The following is a 26914-nucleotide window of genomic DNA, read 5'->3' as shown; positions in this document are numbered from 1 at the left end:
AGAGTCATAGGTTACGGAAACCGACCCATCGCCTCAGTTGCTCCACGCCCAGCGAGCTGGTCCCATTTTCCCTCACTTTGCCAGTATCCCTCTGAACCTCTGAAATCCTGGCAAGTATTGAGATGGCTTTCTAAGTGTTGCCGATATTTCCACCTTAATCGCCACTTCTGACAGTTCAGTCAAAACATGTCCCGGCCTTTATATGAAGGAACTGCCCCCATGTCAATTTTAAACCTCTGTCCTTTGATCTCTCTCGTTTTTATTCTTGTTTACCGCAGACCAATAATTGCTGCACAAATTAGCAGCAATACGGAACGTCATATGCTTGTCACTGGAAAACGGGGAACTCATTCGGCAGCTCCTCAGCCCCCAGACCCTGTCACTTTATCCCGCTGCTAATTCCGGCCTGGGTCATCTTCCATTTTCCATTATTTCCTTCAGGCTGTGTCACCAGACAATCAAATCTCGCTTATTTTGCTTCTTTAGGAAATTGGCTTCTCCTTTCGGAACGAATCCCTTCAGCCGACTGGCGGCCTGATGCTCACACTGACAGTCAGGTTTGCCGCATGTTCACAATTTTTGAAGTATTTTTCATGCAAAATAAAAAAAACTGTTTAATTTCTGAATTTCAGGCGTTCTTGTAATAGATCTGCCTGACAATAAACAGTTCCATTGTTACTTTATGTTTCTTCAGCACATTCCGACACTCTTTTCCTTCTGCATTCCACAAACTTTCCGTTCATTTATTTTTCCTGATGCCAATTTATTCCAGTTGTGCACAGGGAAACGTGTCAACAACAAATTGTGTCATTAATGACTCTATCGCTCTCTTTGGAACTCCCACCCCCACCCTCTACTTTCAGTTAGTTGCATTCCCACCCACACTGTTCTTGCTCGCCTTGTCTCAGTTTTGTTTTCATTCCACACAGCACGGCTCTTTCAGCCGACACCGCGCCAGTAAAGTCTCTTGCTGTTAACATTTTTGTTCTTCGTCCGTCCTTCCAAATTCTCCTCTCAATCTCAAAGCCAGTAATATCACAGACAGGTCCACCCATCTGTTATTTTCAGGAAAAGAACATCACCGTTGCCTAGGGTCCCGGGGTTTGGCTGATGAGTTGTTATGCGCCATCACTTGCCGCATGACTTTCCGTGAAGGAATGTGGCAGCAATGATTGTCAGTCTGAGTCGGAAAGGGACAGCGGCATCTATCGACGCTCCGGGGAACTGCAGTTTCGAAACTCGGATGCCAGCCGCTGTTCAGTCGGGACAACGACAGTGGAGCTCTTCCCTGGTTGTGGACTGCAGGGTACTCGATGTTAGTCTTCGCCCTCTCCTGAATCATTATTTTTTACATTATTCCGTTGTATCTCCAGTCTCCACATTATAGCTGAGAACAGGTATTTCCATTTGAGCTCATTGTCCACTCACTGTGCTTCATTTCCTCAGCCAGTTCATGTGGACCTTCACTTAGGCTTTGCTTTCTGTCTCCACCAAACCATATATCATCAATGTAGTGAAAACTCGTGCACCAAGTGAGAGATTGGGTGGCTCATGGATCATGATATTCAGTCGGACTTGGTAAACGCCCATAAACTGAGCATGGAATGGTAAAACGACGTCATTCTCATGTCACAGTGTATCCATCATGTAAACCTTGATCCGGTAAGATTGAGAAAATGAGCATTTCCATCTTCATAACGGCTTCGCATTGTCCCTCTCCTTGTGAAACCCTCTCGATCAAAGTGGCAATATCTGGCAGAGCCGCAGATGAACAGTTAGACAGGCAAACAGACAAGCAGGCAGGTAGAAGACAGACAGACTGACAGTCCAATAGACAGATAGATAGATAGATAGATAGATAGATAGATAGATAGATAGATAGATAGATAGATAGATAGATAGATAGATAGATAGACAGACAGATAGATAGATAGATAGATAGAAAGAAAGACAGCCAGTCTGTAAATCGGTAACCAGGAACGAGACTAGACGAAGGGAAGTTCGTTGTTCTTGCCATGTGCTCGCAGGAATGGAAGTTCCTCCTCCAGGCTGACTTAATTAGAGCAAATAAAAGCGGACGCAATGAGTTGTTTATTGCTTCTTTTGATGATGATCTGCTGGACCTGAGTCCATGTTCAAGGTCCAAGACTGAAACATAGACTCGGAGAACTCGTCCAGTGAACCAGACTTCGTAGAAAGAGAAACTAGTTAACACTCACCCTCGGGACTGTTATTGGGTCAATAACGGTTCACAAAGAAAGCCAACACCTTACGTGAACTTACGCTAAATCTTCCACTTCTGCCTTCAGTGAATTCTGACCGTCCATTTCCTTGTCCGTCCCTGCATCAGCACTCTCCAGAACCTCTCACACTTTGTGAATATTCCAGCTCTACTCATCCATGGAGCGGAATCAATATGTACATCAATATTCACCCCTGTTTGCCCTTCGAGGATCATCTGACAAGCTGATCAATTCCATACCATATCTGACGACCCATTGACTTAAAACCACACGGAGCAGCTGGATACGTGAAAGGCTGTTTATGTGCGTCATTCGATTCAGACCATTCAATGGATGTGCACAACGGAGGACAAAATGAAACGGAGTATACAATGTCGTGTTATATTTGCCGTGAAAGGTCAGTTCAGATCGTCCAAACAAGTAAATGCGACTTTCTACCTCACTGTCAACAGCGCTATCAATTTTGTGCATCTGTAAAACAATTGTCATTTTTCGTACAAGTGCAATAAATGTAGAAGGTTTAAACATTTGAACCAAATGGAAGGTCGATTGAAATGCCTGGCTTCACGCTAGCGCGAAATGGATGAGTGCTGGTTCACTGTGTGAGGGACTACATCAGTTTGATGCACAAACAAAATGCCGGAGGATCTCACCAGTTCAGGCACATCTATGGAAAAGAATACACTGCTGACGTTTCGGGCTGCGACTTTTCAAACGGTCGGAGAAGATGCCGGAGTGAAAAGGTTGAGTGATGGGAATGCGAAAAGCATGAAAGTGACAGGCGAAGCCAGGTGCGTAGGTGGGGGAGAGGGGTGGCGAATTATGTGACTGGAGATATTTGGAAACGGCAAAAGGTCTGGAGAAGAAAGTATCCGATAGGAGAGGAGAGTTGATCATGGAAGAAAGGGAAACAGGTCGGGCACCAACAAGAGATGATAGGCAAGTCAGGAGAAGTGTAAGTGTCCAGTGTGGTGAAATAAAGAAGAGAGAAAAGGAAGGGGGAATACCAGAATATGGAGATATCAATGTTTATGCCATTAAACTGGAGGTTGCCCCTCCAGCATGTGGGTGGCCTCATGATGGCGCAAGAGGAGGCCATGGACCGACATGTTGGCTCGGGATGGGGATAGGAATTGAAATGTTTGCCCACCGGGAAATTTCACTTGATGTTGATGGACATGAGGTGCTCGACGAAGCGTTAATTAATTTGAAGAAGACGTCTAGGCCAGAAACATCGACTGTTGATTCTTGTCCATAGATGCTGCCTGATCTGCTGAGTTCTTCCAGCAGTTTGTGTGTGCTACAATTAATTTTATTCACGGTTTGCATGTGTTCAGTATCGGCGTCATCAGATTCAATTGCAAGATCCATAACCGAGACGATTTCCTCAGTGAACAGAGCAGCCTGATAACGGTTCACAATTGCTCAATGACGACCAAGTCTATGGAGCCAAGGAATGGACATCGCATGATCAACAATGACAATCATGAAAACGGGAGCTGACCCTAAGAGTATTTCGTAACAACATTCACTGATTGCTAGAACCGTCATTTCTTTGTCTTTGAGATTTTGCAAACTCTTCACAATTGGGATTTTACTTGAATTACGTCATTTTTATTTTTACCCCAGCTGTTGGAAGACACGTCAGCCTTGTGTAGTATTGAATATTCAGTGTGCTGGAGCGAGTATAAATGAATGACCGTGGTGATTCATCAGCTCAGAGTTTCTTCAGCGAGATCGCGGGCAGCTGGAAGACAGGCTGAATCTCACACAGCATGCTTGAAGTATTTTCCCGCGTGAGAAAGATATGGTTCATGATCATCGCCGTTATCGGCGTTCCTGGTAAGAACACAGGCGAACTAACAATTGTGGTTTTGTGTGCGCGGTCTGTGAACTCGTTCAGTTACCGACAGCGTTGTGATGCCGGTACCTCAATGAGTGCGGTGCAGACATTGTGATAAATCTCTCTGTACGTTCAGAAATCTCCTTGCTGTTTAATCCGTGCACTCGACTGAAGATCAACTGGCGGTTGAAATAGATGCAGAGTAGAAGATCGGAGATATGATTCATGGCAGGCTGTTGAAGTAAACTCCGATAATCCCGAGCTTCTGCGCCTTTACGGACTAATAGTGTTATTCCGTATCAATAGAACAACATGCTTTAAACTCAAATTTAAATTATTGCGCAGTGTTTTCAGAAATCGCTGCAAGTTTGAAGGGAATGCACGAAGCGGATCTTCGGTGAGATTCAGCGGGGAGAAGTAGACATCTGTTGTGATACACTCACAATGAAAAAGTGTGCAGACGACGTTACGGGCCGAGCCCCCTCAGCCAGTCCGTCCTGCTGAAGCGTCTCGGCCTGAACTGTCGACTGTACCCTGTTCCATTGACGCTGCCTGGCCTGCTGAGTTCCTCCAGCATTTTGTGTGCGTTGCTCGGATTTCCAGCATCTGCAGGTTTTCTCTTGTTTGTGATTGGATTACATTACTTGCGAGTTAGACTCCGAAACATCGGGAGTTTCCAAAATTAAAATACGGTTCTGCGTGCGTTTGCGTGCGCCAGGATTTGTTCCCCCGAGAAGTGAGGCGACATTGAAGAGCCAACCCAGCAGGGTCGGTTGGAGGTCAGACGGGGCAATATGCATACGATATCATGACATCCTCTACTGCCATGATGAGGCCAAACTCAGGTTGGAGGAGCAACACCTCATCTACCGTCTGGGTAGCCTCCAGCCTGGTGGTATGAACATTGAATTCTCCAATTTCCGGTAATTCCCTCCCCCTCCCTTTCCCCTTCCCCTGTCCCTGGTCCCTCTCTGTCTCTCTCCCCTTTCAACTTTCTGCTTCTTTATCTCTACAGTTCTTTCATGCTTATCCCCTCCCTCTCCCCCCTTTATCTTTCCCCTGATGGGTTTTCCACCTGTCGTCTCTGGGCCCTACCCCCTCCCCTATCTCTATTACTGGGCTTTGGCCCTCTCTTCCCCCCATTCCTGATGAAGGATCTCGGCCCGAATCGTTGTCTACTCTTTTCTCACGGATGCTGAGTTCTTGCAGCGTTGTGTACGTATGCATACGATACTCTGCTCTAGAACAATAAACATCGAATCATTCAGAATCATCCTGCAGCAATCTGGAAACAAAACTAAAAGAGACAGATGTCTTGAAGGCCCTATATTGCCTTCCATTTGGAAATTTGGTAGATTGAGCACTCTCGTGCAAAATAGCTGAGAATTCAGCGGGTCCGACAAGATCTTTAAAATAAACGGAAGCTGAAGCTCTCTGACCGGATACCGTGCAATGTGCGCAGTAACTGCGGGTTTACATTGATTTCCCCAAAGCGCCCTCAGCGATTAGTTGACAAACCATGACACTCTTCCAGTGGCGAGTACTGTACCCTTCCACCCAGCATGTAGTTGTGCGAGGCAGCTTCCACTCACGCGCCACACGCTTTAAATCTTCAGAAATAAGTTGTCTGCAAAGTATGATTGTTGTCAATTCCCAGCTTATCTCTTTCCTGTGACATAGGGAGCGGCGAGAGAGTAATTATCATTCTTTTTGCTGTTTCCCAGTGAACTTAGTGGCTATTGTGATCCTATCCCGGGGCAAGTGCGGCTTCTCTAGCTGCACCACGCGCTACCTGGTGGCCATGGCAACGGCGGATCTACTGACCATCATCTTTAACGTTATATTCTGGCGGGTCAGTTATTATTACTTCCCCGGGACTTTCCTGGACATCACCCCCGTGTGCAGTGTGATCGCTGCCCTGGCAGAGGCAGCCACCGACTGTTCTGTCTGGTTCACCGACATGTTTACATTTGATCGGTTTGTCGCCATCTGTTGCCAGAAGCGAAAAGCAAAGTATTGCACCGGGAAAACTGCGGCTGCGGTTCTGACAACAACCGGCGTTGTGATCTGTTTTGAAAACGTGCCCTACTTCTTTATATATCACCCAGTGAAAGTGATTGACAATATATCCTGGGACTGTATTACAAAGCCGGGTCTCGGTGGGTGGGATATGACTGGCTTTCTACCGTGCTTGTGCCATTACTCCCGTTCGTGTTAATACTACTCTTCAACGCTCTGACAGTCAGACACATTTTAGTGACGAGTCGCGTCCGTAAGGGTCTGAGGGGTCAGAACAAGGCGGAGAACCGCAGTGACCCGGAGATGGAGAGCAGGAGGAGGTCTGTGATCTTACTTCTCACCGTCTCTTGAAGGTTCATCATCCTGTGATCGGTGAATATTGCCGAATTCCTGTATTACACCATTGCCAGGTTGGATCCAAATAATTACAACGATTCGGAAGACATACTTCAACATTCCGGATACACGCTGATGATATTAAGTTGCTGCACAAACACTTTAATTTATGGGGTAACTCAGTCCAAGTTCAGACAGCAGTTCATCAGCGCAGCGAAATATCCGCTCACGTCATTTTCATATGATTTGATTTATTACTCTGCCAATTATTTATTTTCCAATTTTTATTTTTGATCAGAAAGTCTTTCCTCCTTTTTTGGTCGCATCCTCAGAATGGACTGCCCAGTCTTTTTTTTTCTCTCCTTTTTTTCATATAGTGTAGCGGTTTTTTTTTCTTCTTCTTTTTAAATTTAATGTCTGTTTTTCTTTCTTTATGAACTGATAAGAGGATAATTAGCTGTTTTCTTTTTTATTATATACTACATATTAGCTAAATACTATGCATGATTTTGACAATGTTTATTTCACTTTCTGTTTGCATTATTATTGATATGCATATTTGAGATAATTCTCCTTTTGTTTGTAAACATGCTTTTGTTAAATCAATAAAATTAATAACGAAAGAAAGAAAGAAAGAAAGAAAGAAAGAAAGAAAGAAAGAAAGAAAGAAAGAAAGAAAGAAAGAAAGAAAGAAAGAAAGAAAGAAAGAAAGAAAGAAAGAAAGAAAGAAATATCCGCTCACCTCAATTAGACAACTAAATATCTAGCCTATTCTTACAGGCGATCGCTGTGTTCTCACCGAGACACTACAGAACTGTTGTCAGCCGAGACCGCGACAGCCGGGAGAGTTAAACTCGTTTAGAAGCCCAAAGAGACTCAGCACCATTCGGCTCACGCATCCCACCATCTCCACGTTCTACCAATTATCACTCTCATCCGACGTTTTATTCGCGCTCTCGTCACTGCCACGCCCCTTTCGATCAGGATAGAGCGGGTCAGGGTTGGAGGGTATTCAAGGGAAGAAGGTACCATCCCAGGGGAGTGCAGTGAATTACGACTTCAGTTTGCACAAAGCCTTGCGTCCGAGTAGATTAACGGGTGAGTTATTGGGTCTGACTAATGTTTCTTCAATCCCTCCACCTTCTACACTAATCTCTACGGGCTGGGAAAATGGGTCGGTCATGGGGAGTCCGGTTATCCGCACGGTCTCCATGCTCCGTGGCAGTACTCTCAGGCAGTGCCACAGAGGGGCTTACGGACGGAATCGACCAGGACACAGACTCGTTTCTCAGCGATTTCTACATCCGGGAATGGATCCTCCTGCGGCTTCTCATGGAGCCCGATCAGAGCCGGTTGTATCGTCTTCCCCTCGTGGCCTCCCTACTGGGACCTGAAGGGGTTATGCATAGTGAAATGAGTCACTTCCCAGGGGTATTCGCAGATCATCCTTTCTCCCTATCCTATCCTATCCCTTCCCTCCACGTCGCCTCGGATCTCTCTGGCCTAATGCCCCTTTCGTGCACATTTCCTATATACGCCCTGCCTCTCGTCGCGGGGCCTTGGCCGAACTCCCGCTTTCCACTCCCCTTTTTGTGTGTACTGCCCCCTTTCTCCCGTGATCTTAAACAACCCATTTCGTTCCATGTCAATCAGGGTCTCGGTTACCACATTCAGTTGCTGGGTCTGCCAGCTCAGATTTGGCGATTAAAAGGCATGGGCGACATCGGGTCGGAGGCTTTTCGGGAAGGTTTGTCCAGCCCACTGGGCATTTTGCTGGTCCAGGGGTGTTTCCGCATTTGCGTCCCGGGTGTCTTTGAACCGAGCGATGACGTCAGTGACGGTCTTTCCTTTCTTTTGCACTCGTCGGGCAACTTCTCCGAAGCCCCCATGTTATCGAGCTGCGGCAAGGATAGGGGCATTTAAGTTCGCGCACCCTCGTTTCCATAGCCTGTCGGGCATCCTCGCCGACTGACGGTGGCCAGTCTCCCTCGGGAGTAGCCTCGGCAGGAGAAGTTGGTCTCCGCCCCAACCCAGGAAGTTCCGTATATTATCTCCGTGTCCTTATTCACTGAGGCCGTGTTCGGATCGGCCAGGCGTCGTTCATGGGGGCGTCCTTTGTTCTTCTCCAGTTCGCTTGACCAAGACTTACTGACCTTAGGGAAGAGAGGGTAGAAGTCGGGAACAGCGGGGCTGACTGTGAGCAGGTTTGTGCTTCGTTAGGGGGTTGCTCTGTTAATGAACCGGAGTACTGAAATTAACGTATATTTCACCGCGCTTTTCACCTGCTCTCGGAATCTGGACTGAGTGGCGGTGTAAATGAATGTGTTCGTGGAGCAAATATCCGGCATAGGCGGAAATAATTTCCGAGTCATTCCCCGGTGTTCCTATCCCGGTGATGTGACAGTAGATAAATTCTGCAACATTCGTCAGCCACAGGAGGATGAAGCTGCAGGCGAGGGTGAAGAGCAAATCCACAGACCCTCTTCCGGCTCTCCATCTCCGGGTCGCTGTTGTTTCCCCCCTTGCTCTGACCCCTCAGCACCCTACGGACCCGACTGGCCACTAAAATGTGCCTGACCGTCAGAGCGTTGTGCGGTAGAATTACGCCGAATGGGAGGAACGGAGTCAAAACTATGTCAAACCAGTCATACGCCACCCACGCCGGTTCAGTGAAGTGATTTGGCTTCGGATAACAGAACCATGGTACATTGTTAATGATCTCTCTGTAAGTGAAGTAGAGTGGGCCGTTTTGCAGACGGAACAGACCGCTAGATGGCGCTAGAACCACGGCCGCCGTTCTCCCCGTGCAGTACTTTGTTTTCAGTTTCTGACAGCAAATGGCAACAAACTGATCGAAGGTGAAAGTGACGGTGAACCAGACGGAACAGTTCACGGCAATGCGGGACAGGACACGGGGAACAGTGCACACAGAGGTGACGTTCAGGAAACAACCGGGAAAATAATGATAATTGAGTTGATACAAACCGGCCTCAGTGATAATGACCAGTAGATCCGCCGCTGCCATGGCCACCAGGTACCGCGTGGTGCAGAAGGAGAAGCCGCACTTTCCCCGTGACAGGATGACAATCGACACTAAATTCACTGGAGAAAGAGAACGGAATGACAGAAAAATATGATTCGCAATCAGGCACCCCCAACTTAATCGCCTTCCACTATCTATCAAGGGTAAGGTTGAGTTACTGTTAACCTCAGATTCACTGCTATCGGATTCCGATGATTCACCACTCACGATCATTAAAGAATTTCATCTGTTATCCGTCGTGAACAGTGTATTCATTCTTCTGAAATTTTGCCTCCTCGGACTCGACTGCACGGTACAAGATACATATTCCCTGCACCCAGACTGTCAATCATAGAATCATAGAAATCTACGGCGCATTACAGGCCCTTCGGCCCACTATGTTGTGCCGACCATGTAATCTCTGACGGAGATTATCTGCAATATTTGCAAATCATTCATCTTGCTCAGTGTGAATGAATGCACAGGTCATTGTTTGAATGAAGCAGCTTCGTGACAGAGCCTCCAGTCCACGTAATCCAATCCCCGTCACAGTACAGCCACGTCAGAAGCCAAGATGGTGAACATTCCTCTATTGCGAGTAGGTATTTCTTAAGCAAGGAGCACAAGTTGCACGCGGTACAACAATTTTCGTCTCATAATGTCGAGACGAATTTGGAGTAGGGAAACATGACTCTGACAGTGGGATAAAAGTTACTTGCTGCGAATATCAACTGACCATCTCTGAATCTGACTGGTTGCCCTATTTACACGTGAACAGTGAACAGTGTTCCAGGCGATCTGAGAATTGGCACACGAGAAATTTCCAATGTATTATGCTAGTCGCTATTTTGGTAGCACTTCGCTTTTAATTTTCCACATACAGTACATTTATCCACGTTACTTTTTTAATTGCCATGGATTTTCGCACACATCGAGATTCAGTAAATTGCACTGGATCATCCCGGTGTTCTAATAATTCTCCACATCGCCCAATTTCACCTCGCGGGAACGCCAGAACAGAATAAAACGCCCGGTCCCGACCTATCCGACAGAATCGATACAGTCTATATCATGACATACGGGTTCCATTCTGTGCGGTACCGCACATGTGATTGACTGTTACCCTAAAAAAGGAATAATTTGTTGCCAACATCTGTATTTTTCGTCTGACAACGATTGTTCAAATGCAAACTCGCAGGTCACTGCCTATTCCACGGGGGAAGTTATCCGAGATAATACTTATAATTTCATACTTTATAGGGAATTAGAGAATCGTTCCTGTTATTGCTGATGGACTAGACAGTTCAGAGAGGTGGGGCAAAAAAGGGATAAAAGGGTAGGGAGAGGTGTGGAGAGAGGATAGGGTGCGGAGAGGGGTGGGGAGAGGAGGATAGGCTGGAGTGATACAGGTGGGGGAAAGAGATGGAGAGAGAAGAGGGGACAGGGAGGGTAGGAGGGGACTGAGGAAGAGAGAGGCTGAGGGAGTGGGTAGTGGGACTCATCTCCTCTCCTCACCTTTTCTTTCTTCTCTCCCCTCCTCAATCTGACCCCTCGCTCTCCCCCACCCTGCAGAAAATGGTGGTGATTCACGCCAACCAGCCCGCACCGCCAGACCTCGCCTCCATCTTCTCCGGCAAGCCGGCGCCCACTCCAGCCTTTGACGGGCCCCAGTGACACGTCCCTCTACTCCACGGGACAGCCTGAACGATTCGGGCCGAGAGATCTGAGGCTCGGCCAGAAAGAAAAATCAAGGCGGGATTTTGGAGATGGAGGGGGGAAGGATGGTAACGGTGCTAGTCACATTCCTCCCCGTGGGAACCCCCTACAACCAGCTCCCTTGTTACGAGCCGCCCTCTCCCACCCTCGGCATCCCGTCACTCCTGAAACACTCCGATCTCTGTCCCCTCGCTCTCCCCTCTATCACCGCCCATCTCACCCTGGCCGGCAGCCATTTTGTGATGGTTACATTGACAACCGCTCTCCCCGCATCATAGAATGGGGCAAACCCTTTTCCTCACCTTCCACTAACTACCCTCCCTGTTTATTCCATCTCAACTTCTCATTCCTCTCCTTTTTCTCCCACCTCGCTCTCCCAACTCTCTAATTAACCAAATGTCTGACAGCCATTTTGTCACAGTGTGAGACCCTCCCTCCCACTTCTTCCACCAGGAGGTGGGTCACTCCCTCACACTCACTATCTGGTCACCCTCATTCCCATCCCAACACTAGCAACCCCCCCACCCCCCCCCCCCGCTCTCCTCTCCCAACCACCTCGATGCTCTGCACCTTATGTTGGTTCGCTGCCATTTTGCGATGACAATTTTCCCCTCTCCTCATCGCCCTCTTTCTCTCTCTGTCACCCAGCGAGTCTCTCCCCTACTCACCCCATCACTCCTGGCACCCTTTCCCCTCTCTGTCCCCTTGCCTATACTCCCGCCATCCACCACGTCTTGGGGGTGACCATTTTCTGATGGGATATTTCGCTCCCTCACCCAATCCCTTCCCTCCGTCATGCAGTGAGTCGCTCCCCTCTCCCTCCGTTGAGACACTCAACTCTCTGTCCAATCAGCCCTGACCGCGTCCCGACCCCTCGCTTCCCTTTTCCACGTCCACGCTCCCACTTTCTTGCAGCTCGTCTTATTTGCGAAGGAAATGTCACCACCCATCCTTCCTCCACTATTGAAAAATTCACTCACCCCACACTCCCCATCCTGTTCCTCCCCACTCCCTTCCGTCCTATTACACCATCTCCCTTCCAATCCCATTACTTCCCCTCTCTCCCCCGTCCCATCACTCCTGCTCCCTTCCTGTCGCTTCACTCCTTCTCACACCGTCTTTATCTTCTCCATGTCGGCCACCAGTTTGTGACAGGAACTTCCGCCCCTCCACTTTCCGTCCCCTATTGAGTCAGTGACTTCGCCACGATCACTGTCTCATCAGTCCACTCCTCTTCCTCCCAAACCCTCCGCCGCTCCTCCCGAAAACCCACATGTATATGTGTATGTGTGAATATCTGAGATACATACATTAGTTTATTCAACGACAAAATTATTAGAATTAAAACATACATACAATAGCAAAACTATATAAATCACAAATTAAAATACTGTTATTACAATCAATAACACACTCAATCCCGGGATTGTATCCATGGGCACCGCATGTTCCTTCGCCATAGATTCTGAGTGCGACAGTGGCCATTGTAAGTCAATGTCTCACTCCATCCCTTCCCGGCGCTCACTTCAAACAAGGAATCACTAACCCTAAACTGCCCCGTCAGAAATTTTAAGCGAAGCAGCGGACATTTTATGACAGAGCGTCACTCTCTCCCTCCCTGAGACCATTTTCTCTGGTGACAATGTTATATCGGCGCGTCACTCTCTCCCCGGTGACAATATTATGTCGGCGCGTCACTCTCTCCCCGGTGACAATATTACGTCGGCGCGTCACTCTCTCCCCGGTGACAATATTACGTCGGCGCGTCACTCTCTCCCCGGTGACAATATTATGTCGGCGCGTCACTCCCTCACTGGGGACAATTTTATATTCTGGCTTTAATCCAGAATCCTATTTTTAATCTGCCCATAACACCCTCCCTGGTGATAATTTTCAGTCAGTGCACAATCCCCACCCTGTCGGTCATTTTAACTCTGCCTGTCTCTCCCACTCTCTTGTCAGTGTATCACTCCCTCCCTGCCGTCCACGAGAAACAAGGTGACCACGGCCATCTTAATTCCGTCCATCGCCCCTCCATGGCGCCCATTGTCACTCAGCCCACCACTTTCTCCCCGGAGACCATTTTCAGTCCTGAGTATCGTCAGTTTTACAAAGTGGTTAATGTCCACACGACCCTCGAGTTTCCGTATAACTAATAAACCCATCGGCGTTCTCGTCAAATTCCGTAAACACCGCCCTGAGTTCTGTCAAACAGGGAAGTCAGACGTCCCTACTAATTTCCAGGAACCCAGTCCCGTTGGAAATGAACAGGAGGAGTTCCAGTGGGAGGCAGACGGTGGGAATAAATGGGAAGGGGCGCGTCCCGTTAGGAATGAGGATGGTGGGGATGAATGGAAATGGGCGGTGTTTGTTTGGCAGCGGGGCCCGTGTGAACGGACGGGATGGGACGGCTTCCCGTTTTTGATAAATTTTCCTCATCTTCGATTTCATCCTGGGCCACGTCTCGACCCTAAAATTCAAAAGTGTTTATTAATCACTAGGGTTCTAATATCCACCTGTACACCGCTATCCTTTTGTGCCCCCTCCCACCCTGTATCGCTCCCCGCCGTGCCACTGCTTCTCTCCGTCTCTTTCACCACCTCTACTGAGATTCGTCTCGTGTGTACGTGTGTGTGGTGTGTGTGCGCGGATCCCAAGAGTGTGTGAATTAACGGTTTGCAGAGAGATTCACTCTGTATCTGACTCTGGGAGTCCGTGATGGGACGGTATGGAAGGAGATTCACTCTGTCTCTGACCCCGGGAGTGTGTGATGGGACGTAGCGGAGGGAGCCGGGACAGATAACCATATAACAATTACCGCACAGAAACAGGCCATCTCGGCCCTTCTGGTCCGTGCTGAGCGCTTACTCTCACCTAGTCCTACTGGCCCGCACTCAGCCCATAACCCTCCATTCCTTTCCTGTCCATATACCTATCCAATTTTATTTTAAATGACAATACCGAACCTGAATCTACCCCTTCTACTGGATGCTCGTTCCACACAGCTAGTAAAGAAATTGCACCTCGTGCTGCCCTTAACCTTAAAATTTTGCCCCCTAACACTCAACTCATGTCCTCTGGTTTGAATCTCCCCTACTCTCAGTGGAAAAAGCCTATCCAGGCCAACTCTATCTATACCCCTCATAATTTTAAATACCTCCATCAAGTCCCCCTCAACCTTCTGCGCTCCAAAGAATAAAGACATAACTTGTTCAACCTTTCCCTGTAACTTAGGTGCTGAAACCCAGGTAACATTCTAGTAAATCTTCTCTCTACTCTCTCTATTTTGGTGACATCTTTCCTATAATTCGGTGACCAGAACTGTACACAATACTACAAATTTGGCCTCACCAATGCCTTGTACAATTTTAACATTACATCCCAACTCCTATACTTAATGCTCTGATTTATAAAGGCCAGCATACCAAAAGCTTTCTTCACCACTCGATCCACATGAGATTCCACCTTCAGGGAACTATGCACCATTATTCCAAGATCACTTTGTTCTACTGCATTCCTCAATGCCCTACCATTTACCATGTACGTCCTATTTGGATTATTCCTACCAAAATGTAGCACCTCACACTTATCAGCATTAAACTCCATCTGCCATCGTTCAACCTACTCTTCTAACTGGCCTAAATCACTCGGCAAGCGTTGAAAACCTATTTCATTATCCACACCACCACCTACCTTAGTATCATCTGCATACTTACTAATCCAATTTACCACTCCATCATCCAGATCATTGATGCATATGACAAACAGCATTGGATCCAGTACAGATCCCTGAGGCACACCACTAGTCACCGGCCTCCAACCTGACAGACAGTTATCCACCACTGCTCTCTGGCATTTCCTATCCAGCTACTGTTGAATCCATTTTACTTCTTCAATATTAATACCTAACGATTGAACTTTCCTAACTAACCTCCCATGCTGAACCTTCTCAAAGGCCTTACTGAAGTCCATATAGACAACATCCACTGCTTTACCCTCGTCAACTTTCTTTGTCACCTCTTCAAAAAATTCAATAAAATTTGTCAAACAGGACCTTCCACGCACAAATCCATTCTGACTGTTCCTACTCAGACCCTGTCTATCCAGATATTTGTATATATCATCTCAAAGAATACTTTCCATTAATTTACCCACCACTGACGTCAAACTGACAGGCCTATAATTACTAGGTTTACTCTTAGAACCCCTTTTAAACAATGGAACCACATGAGCAATACACCAATCCTCCGGCACCATCCCCGTTTCTAACGATATTTGAAATATTTCTGTTAGAGCCCCTGCTATTTCTACACTAATTTCCCTCAAGGTCCTAGGGGATATCCTGTCAGTACCGGGAGATTTAGCCAATTTTATATTCATTAGAAGAGACAGTACTTCCTCCTTTTTAATTGTCATAGTTTCCATAACTTCCCTAGTTGTTTCCCTTACCTGACAGAATTCAATATCCTTCTTCTTAGTGAATACCTAAGAAAAGAAATTCTTCAAATTCTCCCCCATAACTTTCAGCTCCACACATAACTGTCCACTCTCATTCTCTAAAGGACCAATTTTATCCCTCACTATTCTTTTGCTATTAATATAACTGTAGAAACCCTTCGGATTTATTTTCACCTTACTTGCCAAAGCAACCACGTATCTTCTTTTAGCTTTTCTAATTACTTTCTTAAGATTCTTCTTTCATTCTTTATATTCCATGAGTACCTCATTTACTCCATGCTGCCTAAATTTATTGTAGATATCTCTCTTTTTCCTAGCCAAGTTTCCAATATCCCTTAAAAACCATGGTTCTCTCAAACTTTTAACCTTTCCTTTCAACCTAACAGGAACATAAATATTCTGTATCCTCAAAATTTCACCTTTAAGTGACCTCCATTTCTCTATTACATCTTTCCCAAAAAACAAATTGTCCCAATCCACTCCTTCTAAGTACTTTCACATCTCCACAAAGATAGCCTTTCCCCAATCAAAAATCTCAACCCTGGGTCCAGTCCAATCCTTCTCCATAATTATATTGAAACTAATTGTATTGTGATCACTGGACCCGAAGTTCTCCCCAGCACATACCCTAACGGACAAACTTTATCCCTCACTATCCTTTTGTTATTAATATAAATGTAGAAACCCTTCGGATTTATTTTCACCTCACTTGCCAAAGCAACCCCGTACCTTCTTTCACCCTGCCCTCAAATTTACCTGGTCCATTTCCGACACCTCCCTCCCCCTTCTTGATCTTTCTGTCTCCATCTCTGGAGACGGCCTATCCACTGATATCTACTATAAGCCTACAGACACTCACAGCTACCTGGACTATTCCTCTTCCCACCCTGTCTCTTGCAAAAAGGCTATCCCCTTCTCACAATTCCTCCGTCTCCGCAACATCTGCTCTCAGGATGAGGCTTTTCATTCCAGGTCGAAGGAGATGTCTTCCTTTTTTAAACAAAGGGGCTTCCCTTCATCCACCATCGACTCTGCTCTCAAACGCATCTCTCCCATTTCCCGCACATCTGCCCTCACCCCATCCACCCGCCACCCAACTCAGGATAGGGTTCCCCTTGTCCTTACCTACCACCCCACCAGGCTCCAGGTCCAACGTATAATTCTCCGTAACTTCCGCCACCTCCAACGGGATCCCACTACCAAACACATTTTCCCTCCCCCACTCTTTCTGCTTTTTGCAGGGATCACTCCCTACGCGGCTCCCTTGTCCACTCGTCCCCCCCAACACTTCCCACCGATCTCCCTCCTAGCACTTATCTTTGTAAACGGAACAAGTGTTACACCTGCCCTTACACTTCCTCCCTCACCACCATTCAGGGCCCCAGACAGTCCTTCCAGGAGAGGCGACACTTCACCTGTGAGTCGGCAGGTGTGGTATACTGCGTCCGGTGATCCCGGTGTGGCCTTTTATATATTGGCGAGACCCGGCGCAGACTGGGAGACCATTTCGCTGAATACCTACGCTCGGTCCGCCAGAAAAAGCAGGATCTCCCAATGGCCACACATTTTAATTAAACGTCCCATTCCCATTCTGATATGTCTATCCATGGCCTCCTCTATTGTCAAAATGAATCCAGACTCAGGTTGGAGGAACAACAACTTATATACCGGCTGGTTAGCCTCCAACCTGATGGCATGAACATTAACTTCTCTAACTTCCGTTAATGCCCCTCCTCCCATTCTTACCCCATCCCTGACATATTTAGTTGTTTGCCTGTTCTCCATCTCCCTCTGGTGCCCCCCCCCCTTTCTTTCTCCTGAGACCTCCCGTCCAATGATCCCTTCTCTTCTCCAGCTCTGTATCATTTTCGCCAATCACCTTTCCAGCTCTTAGCTTCATCCCATCCCCTCCAGTCTTCTCCAATCATTTCGCATTTCCCACTCCGCCCACTACTTTCAAATCTTTTACTATGTTTCCTTTCGGTAAGTCCTGACGAAGGGTATCGGCCCGAAATATCGACAGCGCTTCTCCCTATAGATGTTGCCTGGCCTGCTGTGTTCCACCAGCATTTTGTGTGTTGTTTGAATTTCTAGCATCGGCAGATTTCCTCGTGTTTGCTCGTATCTTCTTTTAACTTTTCTAATTTCTTTCTTAAGTTTCTTCTTACATTCTTTATATTCCTTGAACGCCTCATTTACTTCATGCTGCCTATGTTCATTGTCGATGTCTCTCTTTTTCCTAACCAAGTTTCCAATATCCCTTGAAAACCATGGCTCTCTCAAAATTTTAACCTTTCCTTTCAACCTAACATGAACATAAAGATTCTGTACCCTCAAAATTTCACCTTTAAATGATCTCCATTTCTCTATTACATCCTTCCCATAAAACAAATTGCCCCAATCCACTCCTTCTAAATCCTTTCGCGTCTCCTCAAAGTTAGCCTTTCTCCAATCAAAAATCTCAACACTGGGACCAGTCCTATCCTTCTCCATAATTATATTGAAACTAATAGCATTGTGATTAGTGGACCCGAAGTTTTCCCCAACATACCTCTGTCACCTGACCTGTTTAATTCCCTAACAGAAGATCCAACACTGCCCCGTCTCTAGTCGGTACCTCTATGTATTGCTGCAAAAAACTATCCTGCACACATTTTACAAACTCCCGACCATCCATCCCTTTTACAGTATGGACTTCCCAGTCTATGTGTAGAAAATTAAAATCTCCCACAATCACAACGCTGTGCTTTCTGCAAATATCTGCTATCTCCTTGAAAATTTGCTCCTCCGATTCTTGCTACCCATTAGGTGGTCTATAATACACCCCCATAAGTGTTACTACACCTTTCCCATTCCTCAATTCCACCCAAATAGCCTCTAATCTATCCTGCCAGAGCACCGCTGTAATATTTTCTCTGACTAGCAATGCAACACCTCCCCCTCTTGTCCCTCTGATTCTATCACACCAGAAACAACGAAATCCAGGAATATTTAGTTGCCAATCACTCCCCTCCTGCAACCATGTTTCATTAATAGCTACAACATTATATTTCCAGGTATCATTCCATGCTCTAAGCTCATCCACCTTTCTTGCAATGCTCCTAGCATTAAAATAAATTAATTTAAACATTCTCCATGTCTTCTTCTCTGTTTATCTCTAACAGTACAAAGAACTTTACTATCTTCTTTTTCGTACTTCTCCCATACATCTGTTCCTACACTCTGGTTCCACTCCCCCCTCGTTTCAAAATCTACTGGAGCCTCTCTAGCAAACCTACCTGCAAGAATATTTGTCCCCTTCCAGTTCAGATGTAAACAGTCCCACCAGAACAGGTCCCACTTTCCCTGGAAAACTGCCCAATTATCGATAAATCTGAAACCCTCCTTCCTGTAGCATGGCTTCAGCCACGTGTTGGTGTGCACTATCTTACTATTTCTAAACCTACCTGCATGTGGCACTGGTAGCAATCCTGAGATTGCTATCCTGTAGGTCCTGTTCTTTAACTTGTCACCTAGCTCCCTAAACTCACCTTTCAGGACCTCCTCACTCTTCCTATCCACGTCATTGGTGCCTACATGGACCACGACATACAGCTACTCACCCTCCCTCTTGAGAATTCTGAGAACTCGATCAGACATATCTTGTACCCTGGCAGCAGGGAGGCAACAGACCATCCGGGATTCTCGATCTCTTCCACAGAACCTCGTATTTATCCCCCTAACTATCGAATCCCCTATCACTACTGCTCTCCTCTTTTCCCTCCTTCCCTTCTGAGCTGAGAGTCCTGTCTCGGTGCCAGAGACGCAACCACTGCATCTTGTCCCTGGGAGGTCATCCCCATGAACAGTATCCAAAACAGTACACTTATTGTTGAAGGGAAAGGTCACAGGGGTGCTCTGCTCTTCCTGTCTATTCCCCTTCCCACTCCTAACAGTCACCCAACTACCTGTCTCCTGACTCCTAGGAGTGACTATCTCCCTGAAACTCCGGTCTATTTCTGCCTCTGCCTCCCGAATGATCTGGAGTTCATCCAGCTGCAGCTCCAGTTCCCTAACACGGTTTGTCAGGAGCTGCAGCTGGATGCACCTTTTGCAGGTGTAGTCATCAGGAACAACAGTGTTCGCCCTGACTTCCCACGTACTGCAAACAGATCACTCAACTGCCCTAACTGCTGCCCCCATTACCTACTCCTAAGCTAATTAGATTAATTAAAGGAGTTTACCCAGCCTTACCTCACGTGGAGGGAAGCTCGCACTCAGCCTCCGCTCGCTTTTTAAATTCCTCCGCCGACTTTCATTAGCTGGCGCAGTCGTGCTCCATTCAACCTCGCCTCTGCCAGTTCTCGCCGAAGCCTAATTGAGCCAAAGCCGTCCCACTCGGCCTCAGTCCACTCCGACAATGGCCGCACTATATGACGGTCTTTCTTTTAAACCTTTGGCCCGCTACTTCACGCGCCTGCGCAGTCTAGCCTCTTTGCCCCGATCAGTTAAAAAAAAAACAGCTTCTCTCTGAGCTTCCTTTACTTGTTCCCTCTCCGCATTTTGCTTCGATTTAAATGACCGTTGAAAATTTCCACTCTTTTTTAAACCTTTTGTGCACTACGTCAGTGGACTCACGCCTGATACAATTGCACATTATAACTGTTTGCGGGGGGTAGGAGGGGGTCAGTTAGCCAGAAAGGGGGTTGGGTGGAGATGAGATCCTGGACACCCAGACTCAGCCAGTCCGACCTCCCTCAGCCTGGAGCTGAGACGCTACTGTGTCAGTGTGAGGAGCTCCGACCCACTGTTGCAGTGCACAGGGTGGGGGGAGGGGCAGCAGGAACCTCAAATAAAACTCGAGTCCGGCACCAGGACAGGAAGTTACAGCGGTTTATTGATTTCATCATGACAAATGTAAATTACACAATCTGTGAGCTGCTGACGTGCGGGAATAAATAAGCTGCTCCCGACTCACTCACAGTCACACACAATTAACTGACCGGCGACAACGAGTGACAGGTTGAATAATCAGTCCCGTTTCTCACCGTCACTCTGCATCGGGGAACCGATGATTATAAAATCACACTTCAGGGCCGTGTCCGGGATCGCTGCAGATCCAGGGTCACTGCCGAGGTAATTGTCAATTTAACATCATTATATCGGCCAGGCTGCCGAATGCACCGTCCTCAGCAAAGGGAGCAAAGGGATTCTCTCCCGGGATAATCCCACCCGGGAGATTATCCCGGGATAACCCGGCCCCTGGGCTCTTCCTGTCTGGGTAATTTCCCGGGGTCTCACGTGGGGAGTCTTGAACCTGCACATTCGGTGGAAACTGCGCGGCCAGACAACAGTCAGAAATACGTCACCGCAGGTGCGCTTCCGATGTCAGCGAGCTCAAGACCGGAGACAGTTCCGTTAGTGATGTTCAAATATTCAGATGTTTACAGGGACACTGTCAGTCCGGGTCTGAGTTCCTGTAGAGATCTCAGTTCCTTCTCCCCGGTCCCACTGAACCGATTCCCATACAGTCTGAAACAGATGGAAGAATAAAGATGAAATAAACAGATTACACAACAGTGTCAGTAACAGGGGACCGGGGTTAAGGTTTCAACAACACTCACAGACAAATATCACCAGAAAACCGGCGGATCCGCTGATATTTTATCACATTGAACATTAACACAAACACTCACTCGATCCGCTCCAGACTCGGGAGGGTCAGTATGAGGCGGCGGAGAGCGGGAACAGATCCGTCTGTCAGAGAGTTGTATCTCAGGTCCAGCCCCGTCAGTGATGGGTTTGTACTGAGAGCGGAGACGAGATCCTCGGCACCAGAATCTGTCAGACCGACACCCCTCAGCCTGGAGATGAGAGAGAGTCAGGGTGAAGGACATAGAAAGACAGGAGATGGTACAAATCCCTAGTATTTATCAGTAACACAAATACTGATCACATTAATGTTCAGTGTCAGACACCCAGTGACTGTAAACACAATCTCGCACAGTCTGGTACTTACCCCAGTTTCTGTATTTTACACTCCGGGTTCCTCAGAGCCGCAGACACCAGTTTCACTCCTGAATCTCCCAGTTTATTACCACTCAGGTCCAGCTCCATCAGTGATAGGTTTGTACTGAGAGCGGAGACGAGATCCTCGGCACCAGGATCTGTGAGACCGATCTCCATCAGCCTGGAGATGAGAGATAGTTAGGGTGAAGGACACAGAGAGACAGGAGACGGTACAAATCCCCAGTGTTTATCAGTAACACAATTACTGATCACATTAATGATCGGTGCCAGGCACCCAGTGACTGTAAACACAATCTCCCACAGTCTGGTACTTACCCCAGTTTCTGTATTTTACACTCCGGGTTCCTCAGAGCCGCAGACACCAGTTTCACTCCAGAATCTCCCAGTTTATTACTACCCAGGTCCAGCTCCATTAGTAATGATATTTTACTAAGAGGGGAAGCAAGATCCTCGACACCAGAATCAGTGAGACCGACATCCCCCAGCCTGGAGATGAGAGAGAGAGAGAGAGAGAGAGAGAGAGAGAGGGTGAAGGACACAGAGAGAAAGGAGACATTACAAATCCCCAGTGTTTATCAGTAACACAATTACTGATCACATTAATGCTCAGTGCCAGGCACCCAGTGATTGTAAACACAATCTCCCACAGTCTGGTACTTACCCCAGTTTCTGTATTTTACACTCCACGTTCCTCAGAGCCGTAGACACCAATTTTACTCCGGAATCTCCCAGTTTATTCTCACCAAGTCTGAACACAAACAGAGAAATTGATGAACAAAGTGATTCAAACTGTGGGTCTGAGGGAATTTCTCTCACTCGGATTTTTCAGGAAACATTATACCCTTCAGTAAATCACTGATCGGAGTTACCATCGCTGTCAATGTCCCTCACTGCCCAGCTCCAGGGTATTCACCAAATGTCAGTAATTTAGTCTGTTGGTGTGACCCTGTAAACTCCATATATTCTGTTGCATTCCCAGATGGTCAGAAAAGTGTTTCTGACCTGTGAGGGTCAGAAAGGACAGGGCTGAAGGGTGGGAGAGAGTCTCACAGTGAGAATGTATTTGAGTGGGGAATGTCGCTGAGACATTGTTGAAGAGATCACCTGAGGAAAAAGGATAGAAAGACTGAACCTGCAGGAGGAAGCGGAATGGGGAAGAGATATCCCACAGAAGTAAGGAGGATGGGGAAGAGAGAACCCACAGGAGGAAGAGGATGGGGAAGAGAGATCCGAAGGAGGATCGGATGCTGAGGTAGATCACTTGTGAGGGGAAGGTCTGAATTAGTGCCCATATATAGAGGACATAACCATTTGGGGGCGGGGTAGTGCCCACATTGACACAGGTGGACTGCTGGTGATAGTCACACATGGGGAAGGGCAGAGGGAGGACAATCTCACAGAGGGAATTCTCTCACTCTCACTGGGACAGTCCACTATCTTTCTCTTGTCCCTCACCGGGAAGGGGTTGTAAAGTTTGGACAGTCTGCTGATGGCCTTTTGTCCATCGGAAGGGGGGTGTGAAGCTCTGACCCACCTGCTGCAGTCAGTGTTGGTTTGGGCGTCAGTGACTGAGAAGGAACATTGTCAATGGACGTGTCACAGGCAGCGTGAAACACGACCATTCCTGTGCTTTACAACCATTAAACCAATGGCCGTTGTTCACTGATTTGATGAAGTCTCCAACATCCCTTCACAAGGAACCACAGAACCCTCCCATCCTTGGGGAATTACTAACCGATCCCCTGGCATTTGTCACAATTCTTCACAATCTGATTTACTACAGTTTTACCCAAATACCGTTACATTGAAAGAACGCAATGGAACAGTTTCACAGTTCAGAGTGAGAGATAAGTCAGGTTACCTCAACTCCTGGCACTTGTGCAGCCCGGGTTCCAGCCGCTGGATTCCTTCACACTGAATGTGGCAGCACTCCAGGTCGAGCTGTTTTATTGTATCACAGAATCCGATGGCATGAGATAGGACTGCGCAGTCAATCGGGGTCAGTGTCATTCCACTGAATGAAAGTATTTCCAAAGATTCCACTGCAGCCTGAGCCAGTCCACAATTCTGAGACTCAAACAGGTAGTGTAATGTGTTCAGGAGGCTCCTTTTACCAGTTTCAGTCCATGTGTTTCCACTCTGACGTTTAACCTCCTCCTTCACCCAGTTAATCACCCGGCAGGTTGTTTCATTGGGAAATGGACCCAGAAACTCCTCCAGACCCCGAGCTGTCATTGGGTTGGAGAGACCAGCAACAAAACGGAGAAATACCTCAAATCGTCCATCTGCCGTGTTGTGGGATTTAGTGAGGAATTTCAGGTTATCCCCGGGATGTGGATTCAGGAATTGTGCGACTGCCGCTACAAACTCTTGGATGGTGAGGTGTGGGAATGTGTACACCACGCTCCGAACAGAATCCTCTCTCTCCAAAAGCTCCATCAGGAACCCGGACAGGAACTGGGAAGGCTGCAGATTGTAGTTGATCAAATCTCCATCTGTAAACACAATCTTCTTCTCGGACACTCCTCTGAAGGCCATCTGACCAACCCTGAGTAAGACATCACGGGGGTTCTCAATCTCACGGGTGTGGTTTTTCAGAATGTTGTAAATATAGTAGGCGTACAGTTGGGTGATGGTCTTGGGAACTCGCTGTGGGTCCCTGACTCTTTGTCTGAAGAAGGGGCCCAGTGCCAGAGTGAGGATCCAGCAGTAGGAGGGGTTGTAGCTCATGGTGTATAGGATCTCGTTCTCCTCCACGTGTTTGAAAACAGCTTCCGCCACCGTCTGATCTTCAAAATGCCTGATGAAATATTCCTTCCGTTCCTCACCAGAAAATCCCAGGATTTCAGCCCAGATACTGATATCAGCCTTTTTCAATAAATGTAACGCAGTGGGGCGGGTGGTCACTAGCACTGAACACCCTGGGAGCAGCTTGCCCTGGATTAAATTGTACACAATGTCAGACACTTCACACCACCACTCGGGATCTGGGCACTGGTGCTTGGGTTCTGTTTCTCTCCAACAGTCAGCAAAATCAATTCTGTGCTTGAATTCATCCAAACTATCGAATATAAACAGCAATCCCTCTGGTTTCTTCCAGACCTCTCTCAGAATATTCCCAAAGTAAGGATACTGATCCAGAATCAGTTCCCTCATGTTTATCCTGCAGTTAATGGAGTTTAAATCTCGGAATTTGAAACTGAAGACAAACTGGAATTGTTGGAATATTTTCCCCGTGGCCCAGTCATGAACAATCTTTTGTACCATTGTTGTTTTCCCAATACCTGGGACTCCAGCCACTGTTGCTGAACTCCCAGATTTGGATTTACTCCAGGAAAAGCTGCTCTGGAACAACTGATCAGTCCGGATTTTTTCCAGCTCTCTGCGGAGATGTTTTTCTCTCCAATTCCCATGGTCTCTGCCTCTTGCCAGCAGTTCATGTTCCACCAGTCTCCGATCTCGAACAGAAGAAATGACCGTGAGCTCAGCGTATCGATCAACCAGCTGGAAAACCTTCACCTTCTCCCTCATCAGGATCGTGTTCACTCTCAGTGTTTCAGTTTGTGCCCGCAGAGTCTCCTTGTGTTTCTGTTGAACATCTTCCATGGGAACAGGAACACAGCCAAAATGTTAAATGGCTCAACTCAGTACTCAGTATTTAAGTACGCAAGAGTTAGCTCAAAGCTATTGCCTTGATTGAATTCATCAATGGATGTTCGTTCAGTGAAGTAGATGTGATTAACAGACCCCTGACTGGACAGAGAGGCCTGGACTAGATAAACACCAGATCTTCACATTTCCACATTAACTGTGCTGTGAAGGTGAATATTTCCCTAATAGTTTACTAACCCCCGACTGCCCTGTACTGGATAAACTCCCACCACTGTCAGAGCTATCATTGTTCCAGTGGAAGAACTTTGAAAGCCGGATGTTTGATGTGGCGTATGGAGATGGAGAAAAGGATCGTGGGCAATTTATCAATGGAACAGGTTGGGGAATCACAGCTTCCCCTCCCACCCACCATCACTGATTCAAAATACAAAGAAGTAGTTTTATTGAGTAGCACGTGCACTGTGGGTGGGGGTTGTTGGGGGAGAAAATGTCAATGTCTTGTTCAGGAGATTGAGACGGTCAGCATTTTGACACAAAACGAAAACAGTCCCCCACCCCCTCCCCCCGCCCTGCCATCATCACAGACACTGCTCAGCTCACGGAGTTCCTCCAGAAAATGGTTTGAGACAGCAGATCCGCAGTCTCGTGTCTCTGAAACAGTATGTGTTGTAAATACTCAACAGATTCAAGATTGAAGATACACAAGTGTAAAAGATAAGGAAATAATTGTTATTCCGGATGTGATGCAGCACAAAATAACTCAGAAAAAGAACGTAATGGAAAACACAATAAATATAAATACATACGATACAGGAGTCACTCCGACCTCAGGTGGTTCTGGTAGAAAATTTTAAAACCGTGCGGGTGTTGGCGTGGGGGTTTGTTAGTTGTGGAGGTTTGGCTTAATCATTGGAGGTGTTGATCAGTCTTACTGCTTGAGGAAAGTAACTGATTTTGAGTCTGATGGTCCTGCTGTGAATGCTACGTAGCTTCCTCCCTCATGGGAGAGGGGCAAACAGCCCATAGGCAGGATAGGTGGGATCCTTCCTCCCTCATGGGAGAGGGGCAAACAGCCCATAGGCAGGATAGATGGGATCCTTCCTCCCTCATGGGAGAGGGGCAAACAGCCCATAGGCAGGATAGGTAGGATCCTTCCTGAAGCTGACCCTTTTCCAGAGCCTTTTTGTATATACGTCCCCGATGGAAGGTAGGCTGGGGGTGCCAGTGATGCGTTGGGCAATTTTGATTTGTTGTAGAGCCTCCCAGCCTCCCACAGTTATGCAGCATGTTGGCCTGCCCTCTGCAGCACAGGACTGGAGTGTAGATGTGAGTACAGGTCAGACACCGTCTGTGGAAAGGGGAGAAATGGGAGATGCTACTGGTCTGTGACTTTAAATAGAAGTTTGAAACCATGCCGATTACAGGTCGGGTGGCGAAGAGAGCAGAGACCGAGGAGTTTCGGTAGCAGGTGGTTCAGGATTTCAGCTATCACAAGACCTGCATAGTACAGTATAGGTATGGGACATTCGGCCCATAAAGTTGCTGCTAGCAGGATGTCCCCATAAACTCATCCCGCTGCCTCCAAAGCTATGGATATGGATATCAGGATCCCTGTAGACACTAATGACATCAGGGTCGTGACCTTTACTCTATACT

The 26914-nt window shown here is 47.2% G+C and overlaps 2 protein-coding genes across 4 annotated transcripts in view; one reads left to right on the top strand and one right to left on the bottom strand.

The window, feature by feature from the left end:
* The window catches only part of LOC140723299 (uncharacterized), a 246128-nt gene that overhangs the window by 149966 nt on the left and 69248 nt on the right, over window positions 1–26914 (top strand). The window lies entirely within an intron of this gene.
* LOC140723298 (NACHT, LRR and PYD domains-containing protein 3-like) overlaps window positions 20496–26914 on the bottom strand; it is a 55390-nt gene continuing 48971 nt past the window's right edge. For both annotated transcript variants that reach the window (XM_073037896.1, XM_073037897.1), the window contains 6 exons: window positions 23508–25245; window positions 22308–22394; window positions 21962–22132; window positions 21636–21806; window positions 21313–21480; window positions 20496–21148 (listed from right to left, as the gene is read on the bottom strand). In XM_073037896.1, coding sequence (XP_072893997.1) covers window positions 21061–21148; window positions 21313–21480; window positions 21636–21806; window positions 21962–22132; window positions 22308–22394; window positions 23508–25245 — 2423 coding nt within the window. In that variant the 3' untranslated portion in view covers window positions 20496–21060. The remainder of the gene's footprint in view (window positions 21149–21312; window positions 21481–21635; window positions 21807–21961; window positions 22133–22307; window positions 22395–23507; window positions 25246–26914) is intronic.

Source organism: Hemitrygon akajei, unplaced genomic scaffold, assembly GCF_048418815.1.
Source record: "Hemitrygon akajei unplaced genomic scaffold, sHemAka1.3 Scf000108, whole genome shotgun sequence".
Taxonomy (NCBI): domain Eukaryota; kingdom Metazoa; phylum Chordata; class Chondrichthyes; order Myliobatiformes; family Dasyatidae; genus Hemitrygon; species Hemitrygon akajei.
The sequence above is the reverse complement of the archived record's forward strand: the minus strand, read 5'-3'. Positions and strand labels throughout refer to the sequence as shown.